This window comes from Ursus arctos, unplaced genomic scaffold, assembly GCF_023065955.2.
Source record: "Ursus arctos isolate Adak ecotype North America unplaced genomic scaffold, UrsArc2.0 scaffold_9, whole genome shotgun sequence".
Lineage (NCBI taxonomy): Eukaryota > Metazoa > Chordata > Mammalia > Carnivora > Ursidae > Ursus > Ursus arctos.
Window position 1 is genome coordinate 9,543,887 of NW_026623111.1, and position 9,382 is coordinate 9,553,268.

General features: G+C 56.3%; 1 protein-coding gene across 1 annotated transcript; it reads right to left on the reverse strand.

Moving 5' to 3' along the window:
- Positions 1–3,645: 3,645 nt before the first annotated feature.
- NKX3-2 (NK3 homeobox 2) lies at positions 3,646–7,804 on the reverse strand. Its single transcript, XM_026514558.2, has 2 exons — positions 7,311–7,804; positions 3,646–5,780 (listed from the first exon to the last, which is right to left on the reverse strand). The coding sequence occupies exons 1-2, from the start codon at positions 7,774–7,776 to the stop codon at positions 5,251–5,253; spliced, it is 996 nt and encodes a 331-aa protein (XP_026370343.1). The 5' UTR covers positions 7,777–7,804; the 3' UTR covers positions 3,646–5,250.
- Positions 7,805–9,382: the final 1,578 nt, after the last annotated feature.

The following is a 9,382-nucleotide window of genomic DNA, read 5'->3' on the forward strand; positions in this document are numbered from 1 at the left end:
CGCCTGCCAGTTCTCACGTCCGCGAATTGCCCCAAATTTGGACGTTTGACCTTTCCCTCATAGGTGGCATAGCCTCATATACACCCAACAGGTTTGAAAGAAGTTCATCATTAAACTTAACCTGGACTCCATACCGGACCACCCCTGCTTGCAAGGCCCTGGGAATCAATCTTCTTTTATAAATGTTTTAATGATTTGAGCAACCCAGTTTACGTTGAATAACTTCTATGTGTAACTACAGAAAAAAATTAATTTATTACATGATGTAACCATTTACAATATAACACATTTTTTTTGCAACTTGTTTTGGCATTTCTTCTTTTTTAAAAAAATATATTTATCTGGAGACTTGAAAACTGGTTGAGGCCGGGAGTCTCTACCCCTGTAAGGGACCCCTCGCTGAGCACACCGCAGGTCACTTGGCAACTCCTGAAGGGTGCAGGAGTTCAAGGAAGATTGCTTCAGATCAGCCTCCTAAGCATTGCCCAGAAGTTCTCCATCATCATGGCAACAGTAGTTGTAAGTCCATATCAGCTGTATAGTGCTTAATGGTTTTCAAAACACACCCACCCTTAGTAATCCAACCACCCCAAAGCCAAACTTGGAGATGCTAGTTCATCTATCCACACTGCCGGCCCCAAATACTAAAAGACCCTGAAAGGCCTCCCTATGGCCTGTGACTTCGGGCACAGTTTCCGCATCTGTAAAACGGAGGCCATGTCCACGCTGCTGAGGCGGCGTCAGGAAAACGCTGCGGAGCAGGATGCCGAAGCCCTTTTTCACACGTAACGTCCCAGACAACCGAACAACCCAGCGTAGGTATAGATACTCGTCGTCGTTGTTGCTGTTACGTCTTGTTTGGCTCCTCATCAGGGCTGCCCTGGGATTAGGCGCCCCTGCTCCTGCTCCCTTCCAGCTCCGGGGCGCGGCTTTCCCTCGCGGCCAGGGCTGGTGCAGTAGCCACGCGCCACTAGCGTGTGTAACTACCCGCCGCCAGCGCTTTCCGACTTACAAAGCGCTTTCAAGCATTTGCTGTTTCCTGCAGTCCCCACGCAGCTCGGTGCGGTCCCCAGTTAAGTTTGTTAGTGGGGTGAGGCTGGTGGCCCGCAAGTCAAGCCCTGCAGCGCCTGGGCTGCGGGGCCCCGGCGCGGGTCTGCCTCGCTTCCCTCCTCGTCCTTTGCGGACCAGGAGCTCCTCCGCCAGGATTCAGGTTTCGGGGAGATGTCTAAATTTCTCCGCCGCTCAGGCTCCGGCGGCGGCGGCAGCTTTCCCCCGAGGCAGGAGCCTTTTCCAACAGCCTAGTTGAATTCCGTGGGCTCGCGCGAGGCCGGATTCTACCTTCTCCTGGCAAACACCGATGAAACATGGATGGAGTGGCCGCCTAGCCACGACAGAGCTCCGGCCGCCGGCTGAGGAGTTAGAGTCACACAATCCCCGCCCGGGGGGATGTCTGCAGGCCTTGGAGGAGGTCTCGCTTCTGTGGGATGCTCTGTATGGTGCTTCCAGGCTTGCCAGTTTCCAGGTCTGCAAAAGTTCCCCTTCCCAGGAAGCCCCCAGACACCGCCCCTCTAGGGGCCCAGCCCCTCAGGGATCAGGGATCCGGACCAGGCTCTCAGAGGCAAGGGCACATCATGTTTGAGCCTTCCTCGGACCTTCTTGAAGGAAGTCAGAATCGCTGGCAACCCCTCCCCTTGGCTAGCGCGGAGGAATAGCGAGTGCACGGGGGATTCTCTATGGCCCAGAAGACAACTATTTCCTGAAATGGAACCCATTCCCAAACTCCCAGGGCTTGACCCAGCTCTCCGAGGTACTCCTTTGGGTCCGTGAGCCCTTCCACCCTAGTCATGTGGAGTTAGATGCAGCTTGGGAGAGTCAAGGCCAACAGGCCAAGGTTTTGAGTCTCTCTCTCTCTCTCTCTCTCTCACACACACACACACACACTCGCGACATTTGATAGCCGATCGATTTCAAATTTGCTGCCCAGAGCAAGATTCGTGGGCTGAGCCTGAATCCTTGGGACCGATTACAGTGCAGGCCACAGCATGTCCCCTTCCCAGCTATTCCTCCCTGCATGGTTTATCCATCTAAGTGTGCAGGTGGTACCCAACCATCCCCAAGGCCAGCTCTGAGATTCGCTAAGAGCCCAAAAGGACTGAGAAAGATGAATAGGTCCAAAGGCTGAGCTGGCAGCTACTCTGGGAAGTCAGGCCCCAAGGAAGCCGACAAGGAGCACTCTGCCCCAGGGGTGCCAAGAGGGGTAGAGGAAGGTCAGGAAGCAAGGCAGGCAAAGAGCCGGACTGACTGTTTCTCATCTTTTTTTAAAAAAGAGGCAGGGGTGGGAGTGGAGAAGGAAGAGGAAATTCAGAAAGTAGTACGGCAGATTTCCAACAGGAGCCGTGTCTATGGTTGGGTAAAGATACCCAGCTCAGGTCTCCAAATGCCGGGGGGGAAAATCTCCCGAAGCCGGGCTGGCCCTGCAGGCTGACTCCGACTCCACGAATTAGATCTCAAGGCGCTGATGCAGTGCCAGCCGCGGGGCAGCTCGGAGTGAAACTGCAACAATCTGGGGCAAACTGAATTCGTTTGAGTCATTTTTCCCAGGCGTCTGGAGCCAGCCCAGCATAACCGGCCCAGGCGGGGAGCGGAGAGGGGGTGAGAAAGGGAAGGGGCACTGACCGGCCTACTCGAAAGAAAATTCCTAGTTCCCTCAACTCCAAACCCGCAAGGATGGAGGACAAACTTACCTCTTAGGCCACAGTCACAACCACATGCCGGTTCAGAAGGGGAAAAAAAAAAAAATCAAGCCCCCTACCCCCAAACCACTCAGTAGTGGCGATCTCTGCAGAGAAGAAGGGAGGGAATTCTAGCATTATTGGAAATGTTCTAACTTTCTACAAGGAAAATGCATTCATGATTAATTAAGAAGTTTAAATGGAATTTTTTAAACATGCTAAAAAGAAACAAAATGCTTGCAAGAACCATTTAGAAGGTGGTTGGACTTGGGGGCAAGGGTGTGCATACCCCGCAGGCCTTTGCCTTTCCCTGCGCGCTGTGCTGTTTCCACAAGCAGGGATCGTTCTCTAAAAGCGCTCTGTTTTGACTCTCCGCCCCGCCGAGCTGAGGGGCCGCAGACCCCTGGCCACGGACTTTGGGATACAAAGGCCCAGGGGTCCTGAAGCTGGAAAGAGTTTTCAGGCCAGGGAGAAAGGCCGGTAGTCCTTTCTGGTCGGGATAAAATTGAAAGTAGCTGGGGCTTGGGTTTGGCATCTCCGGCTCCGGCCAGCGGACCCAAGGCCTCGAAGCCTGCGATGTGGCGTTAACTCTTCCTTGCTCCTCCCGGACCCAGCGGGAGGAGACTGAAGCTGTAAGCATTTTGCTCTGGCCAATCCGTGACAGGCTGGGGAGTGTGCAGTGGGGGTGGGTTGTGTTCATCTGTAAAATGTAAATAATAAATAACCCTGCCCTACTCATCCTCTACTTTCCCCTTAGGCTTCCGTGTGGATCAAATGAGGCCATGTCACAGACAGTAAGTAGAATCGCTCTGGAATAGCGTAGAGGGCCGTTTGCACCCTGCCGGGGTCAAAGCTCAGTTGACCCTCCCCCAGAGACCTCTTATTATAGGCTTACTTATTATAGCCTTCAGAATTTCAGCGAGTTTTTGCTAGCTTATTCTCCAAACGAAATGAAGACCGGGTCACTTACAGAAATGCTGGGAAAATCAAAAGCAGAGAGGACTTGGACAGGTGGAGGAGTCAGCAGGTTAGGTAGGGGTTGAAATTGGCTGTGGGTTCAGCTATGGATGCTTTCCAGACTCTGCGACCAATCCCACAAGGAAAAAAAAAAGGAAAGAAAGAAAGGGAATCCTGGGCATTTGCTCCTGATTCAGTGGGATTCAGCTGTGACTTTTGCCAAGTCCCCTACATCGCAATTCCCTGAGCTGCGCAGGTTTAAACACTTTCTGCTGCGTGGGCAGTAGGGCTGGTCCCTAGCGGGAGGAGGGATCCTTGGTCCAGGACTGAAGAGTGGTTGGGAAAATAAGCCCCAGACATTTTTACGGCACTGGATTCCCCAAAGCCAGACGGAGAGAGGCTCAGAGAAAACACGGCGTCCAGAAGGGCATGTTAAACTAAAAGTTTATAAATTAAAGGAAAAAGAAAGATAAAGCGAACAGAGCTTCCAAACTTCACAAATCTTTTTAAAGTTAATATTCTAGTTGAGTGCACAGTGCCCTTAAGGAGGCAAAAAGCTAGGAGGTTGACAGGACCATCTGCCGCAGGGGTAGGGTCAGGGATGGGAGAATCCTGGGTCAGAACGCAGGAGTCGCGGAGGATGGTCGGTAGAGACAGAGGGCCCGGCGTCGGAACTGGGGGGACGCCAGGGAAAGGCTGGTCAGGGATATTCACATTGAATACAAAAATAACCGTTATTTGAATACAAACAACCGAAAAGTGCTACAAGTTTTAACCTCCTTTAAAAAAATAAAAAGAAATAAAAGAATGTTTCTTCCAAGGGCTGCTGGGTTTGCTCTTTCCCCGTTCTGGGTTCCCAGTTGGTGGCGGCCCTGGACTTCGGAAAGATTCAGGGGCCTCTGCCCTGCCCTGTGCTCAGAGGCTCCCTTCTTTACATTCAGCACCCAACAGGGCGTCCCCACCCGAGCTCTGACACGGGGAGGGGTGGGAGCAGAGGGCCCGAAAAGCAAACCTTTCACGGTTCAAATCAACCCCCATCGCTCGGGGCTCCTTGGGGCTGTCAAGGTTCCACACCCCTTTGTTACAAATGCAATTTCCAAAAAAATAGATATGTAGATAAACATAGATTGGTAGCATGGATACCATGAACTATTGTGGCCTAGTGCACGAAGCTCCCAGCCAGCCTGAAATTCTGGTTATTCAGGCTATGTGGACCCAGGAGTTCTCTCCGCTCCTGGGAAACGCCGTCTCCTGGCAGATACAATCCAAATCCAACTTTGTTGTGATAATAAATAATGTCCAAGAGCTTCCAGGCAAGCAACGGGGGAGCAAGGCCCCTAGGCCGTAGGGTGCCTCGGTTCAAATAAGAAAAAGGCGCCCCCTCTGGACAGACTCAGTCCCGCTGCCAGGGCGCACTCCTGGAGTTTGAGCCTGGGCTGGATTTCATCCTCCACTTGCCCCCTCGGCGGGGCGCCCTCGTACAGAGCACAACCTGCACAGCCTTCCGCGGCCGTCCGAAGCTGGGGCGCGGGGATCGTTTGCTGCCTCGCCCCAGGTCGGCTCACTGGGTACCCGCGGCGGCTGCACACGTGGAGAGCGCCCAGCCGGGAAGGCAGTAGTAAGGGTAGTAGTAGGAGGGCTGCAGTGGCAGCAGCGAGGGCGGCCGCAGCACCTCGCCAGGCAAGTACTGTCTCTGGTCGTCGCGCACCAGCACTTTGACCGCCACCTTCTTCGCGGCGGGCGCTGAAGCCAGCAGGTCGGCGGCCATCTGCCGGCGTTTGGTCTTGTAGCGACGGTTCTGGAACCAGATCTTCACTTGCGTCTCGGTGAGCTTCAGCGACGCGGCCAGGTCGGCGCGTTCCGGCCCGGACAGGTAGCGCTGGTGGTTGAAGCGGCGCTCCAGCTCGAAGACCTGCGCGTGGGAGAAGGCGGCCCGCGAGCGTTTCTTGCGCGGCTTGGGCGCGGCGGGCTCCTCCTCCTCCTCCGCGCCGCCCGCGGGTCCACCGCCGCCGCCGCTTCGACTGCACAGAGCCGGCACGCGTGCGCTTCCGGGGCCAACAGAGTCGTCTTCGGCCCTTGGACTGCGGTCGCCTGCGGACCCCAGAGGGAACAGAAACAACAGGCTGTCAGCGCCGCGGAGAAGCAAGGTCTGGCCTCAACTGCTGGGGTGGGGGTGGGGTTCGGAAATACATTTTGATCCCAGCCGAGCGCTTGGGGAGGGTCTGTAAGCTACGGGTCCTGAAGGCCAGTTTCAGAACCCTGTTCCTCTAGCTTCTTGCATCTAGGCCTGTCCCGCGCAGGGAGGGGACTCAGCCGCTGTATCAGTGCTGCGTGGGTCAGATCCAGCTCCAGGCCCTCACTGGGCCCCAGGCTCCCCTCGGTAACCTGGCAGCACCGGGCCTGAGCATACTTCCAACCTTCTCAGTTCTCAGCGCTGAGCCCTGGGGTTCTAGATTGCTCCCTCCCTGGGTTTACTCGCCTCCGGCACACTCACGCTCATACACACTCACAGTCGCAGCACACACGTGTCGACTGCACATAAGGGGAAAATGGGGGACCGAATCTTCGGACAGAAGTATGCGGAGTCTTAACCCACCCCCTCCCCGCCCCCAACCACCCCGAATTGTGTAAGGTCTGTGGCAATAGGCTGCTCCAAAGCCTTGCTGGGCTTCTCTCTCTCTCTCTCTCTCTCTCTCGCTCGCTCTCTCTCTCTCTCTCTCCAAGGAAATGACAGCAGGCTAGGGATCGAGGGTAAAGAGAGAGAGGTGCCCCTGTTTTGAGTCCTTGCACCCTAATCTGACGCCACCTCTCAGCCTCTTCCTGGATCTCCCCACAGCACCCTAGCAGAGAGGTGCAGAGCTCTGGCCTCTGGCGAATACTATTTACTTGGCGCCAGCGTGAGGCCTACAGCAGCGACCAGCCGACAGGGGGTGTGGGGGTCTTTCCCTCCCAATGACCCGCCAGCTCTGGCAGAGGACGTTCCTCTCCCTGCTACTTGGCGGTGACACACATCAAGCCCCTCTGCCTTCAGCTGGGTTTTGGGTCCTCAGCCCATCCCAGCCCCCCTGACCCTGGGGTCTCGGAAAGCTAAATAAGCCCTCCCCCCAAAGCCCAGGCTGGGCAGATGCGCGCCTAGGTTCCACTTAGAGGTACCCCTCACTACCTGACCTCCAGCGGAGGGCCGGGCCTTGGGACCTGGAGCTGGGAGCGTTTCTGCTCTATGGGCCAGGGGCCAGGGCACTGGCTACCCGAGGTCTCTGGGCCCCTGGCTCTTCCCTGACGCTCATTTGGGGGATTTGGACACAGACAGGGCCGAAGCACTGGCGATGGACTTAAAGCCAGGGTGCAGTGGTTTTCTCTTAGCCCAGTCTAGGGCACAATTGCCCCAGGACGTCTCAGCCTCACGCAGGACGCAGGACTCTGAGGAGTTTCTGGGTTCTCTCTCGGGCTCAGTTCCCGAAGGATTAGAGCAGCCTGCGCCAGCGCAAAGAGCTTCGGGTCCTGGCCAGCCACGGGCCCCAGGGCGCAGGGTACTCACAGCAGGCCCACCCCACTCGGCATGTTTGCCCTCCTTGCCCAACCCCTCAGCCCGGCCCCCTTCCCCGCGAAGCCTCGGCAGACCTGAGACGCTGGCCGACATCTCGCTGTCGCTCCGGCCTGCGGCTTCCTCCTCCAGGTCCTTGGCGGCGGGCAGCTCGCAGACCGGCTGGCCGAGGCCCAGCGTCCCCCCTGCACGGCCGGCCCCGCTGGCCCCCGGCGCGTCCGCACAGCGCCGCCCGCCCTCGTTCTCCTCGCTCAGCGCCGAGTCTGAGTCCCAACCAACCAGGCTCTCCGCGGTCCGCCCCGCAGCCGTTCTGGTCCCGGCAGGCGACGCCAGCAGAGAGTCCTCCGCGCCCCCCAGAGCGCCCGCGTCTGTCTCCCCGAAGAGTCGCCAGCAGCAGACAGCGGGCGCCTCAGCCACTGCCACCGCGGTGCCCCCGGGTACCGGGCGCCCCTCTGGCGCGGGCAGTCCGCCGCGTTCCTCTTTCTTGTTCAGGATTGCCTGGATGGAGAAGGGCGTCAAGGTGTTGGCGCCGCGCACAGCCATCTGCGCCGTGGGCCAGGGCGGCCGGCCGGCCGGGCGGCTGGGGCGCGGGGCAGCTCCGAGCTGGACGGAGCGCGCGGGCCGCTGCAGCGCGAGTGAGCCGGGCGCGCGAGGCCCCTGCAGCCCACTCCTGCGCGGCCCAGCAGCCCCCGCCCCCCTCTGGCCCGGGATCAGCGCCGACCCTCACCCCCACTTCCGAGGCCCACTCCTCCCAGAGACCCCCTCCCCCCCAATCCAGAGACAGACGCTCTCCTTTCGCAGCTCAGCTGGATTATCTCATCGCCTCGAGCCCTTAGGGGGGGGGCCGGGGTCTGCCCCCTCGGAGGATGTTGGGGGCGGATCGGTGGGGCCCCCACCGCGGCTTCAGTCCCCTCCTGAGCGCCTCCGGGGCGCACGGCCGGAGTCACTTTTTCTTTGCGCCTCGGTCTCTTCCCTGGTTGCAGGATTTCGCTCCTGGTTCGTCCTTTCCCTCCCAGTTGGTCCGGCTCTTCCGGAGCCCACCCCCAGCGTCGGCGGCGACGACGGCGGCCTCTGGATTCCGAGAGGCGCGGGGCACCTTTTTACCCCCTGCTCTGGTTTTATCTGTTTCTTCTCTCTTTCCTTCCCCGGCGTTCCACCGTATCCCCCCCCTCCCGCGCGGGTGTCATTCCTCACCGCTGAGTGACAGCTTCAGGCCACGCCCCTTCACTGGGTTGTCCAGGGCCCTCCCGGCCGCCTATTGGCTGGCTCCAGCTGGGCGACGTTGACTTTAACAGACAAAACTGGGCACGTTGCGCGGAGAAAGTCAGGGTCTGACTTAACCCCTTTCCTCCCAAGCCTGGTCCTCCAAGCATCCTCCAGCAAGCGGGAGGCTTACCCACCCACACGCGGTGTCCGAGAAATCACGTTTCTTCTCTCTGCAGCTGTATCCACCCCTTCTTGCACTTTTCTAGAACACGATATTTAATAGTCGAGTCGAAATCTGGAAGTGGGAGCGTGGGGAGGGGGGAAATCCAAGATAACGCAGTTTGGTAAATCGCGCGCGCAGTTTTCTGTTTTCTAGGAAGGCTCAAAGATTAGAACGAAATGCTTCTTTTTTAACCTTCATAGTTTCGCGGCTTCCTCACTGCTAATTCTTTCCACGGAAATAATCAATTAATTAAAATCACTAGAAATATTTTTCCTTCACCTTATTTTATTTGTTTCGATGTCTATGGAGGAATTAAAAAGAGAAAGATGGCACAGTAAGAGAACTAAAGGCAGGCGAGAAATGAGAAGTCATCTTTGGGAGAGTTTCTGGAAATTGCGCGGTCATTTCCCTGGACGGTTAATCCTGCATTTAATTGGAGTTTGTTAAATTTTACACCAGGAAGGAGGGAAAAAATATTTCAATTTGTTCTTTAAATATTCTGTTACTTGTGAGTGGAATAAGATTAGAAAAGATAGTGTTTGTTTAAAGGGCTCTATGGGAATTACCTTAGTCATGTTCCTGAACTGAGAGGACATTAAATTCTCTTAAAAAAATAAGTAATGGATTGTTTTATGTAATAGAAGGAACCAAGCTAAGAAACACAAATATTGTGGTATGAAAACATTTGTTACTTATTTACGTTATTTATTTTTAAATAAA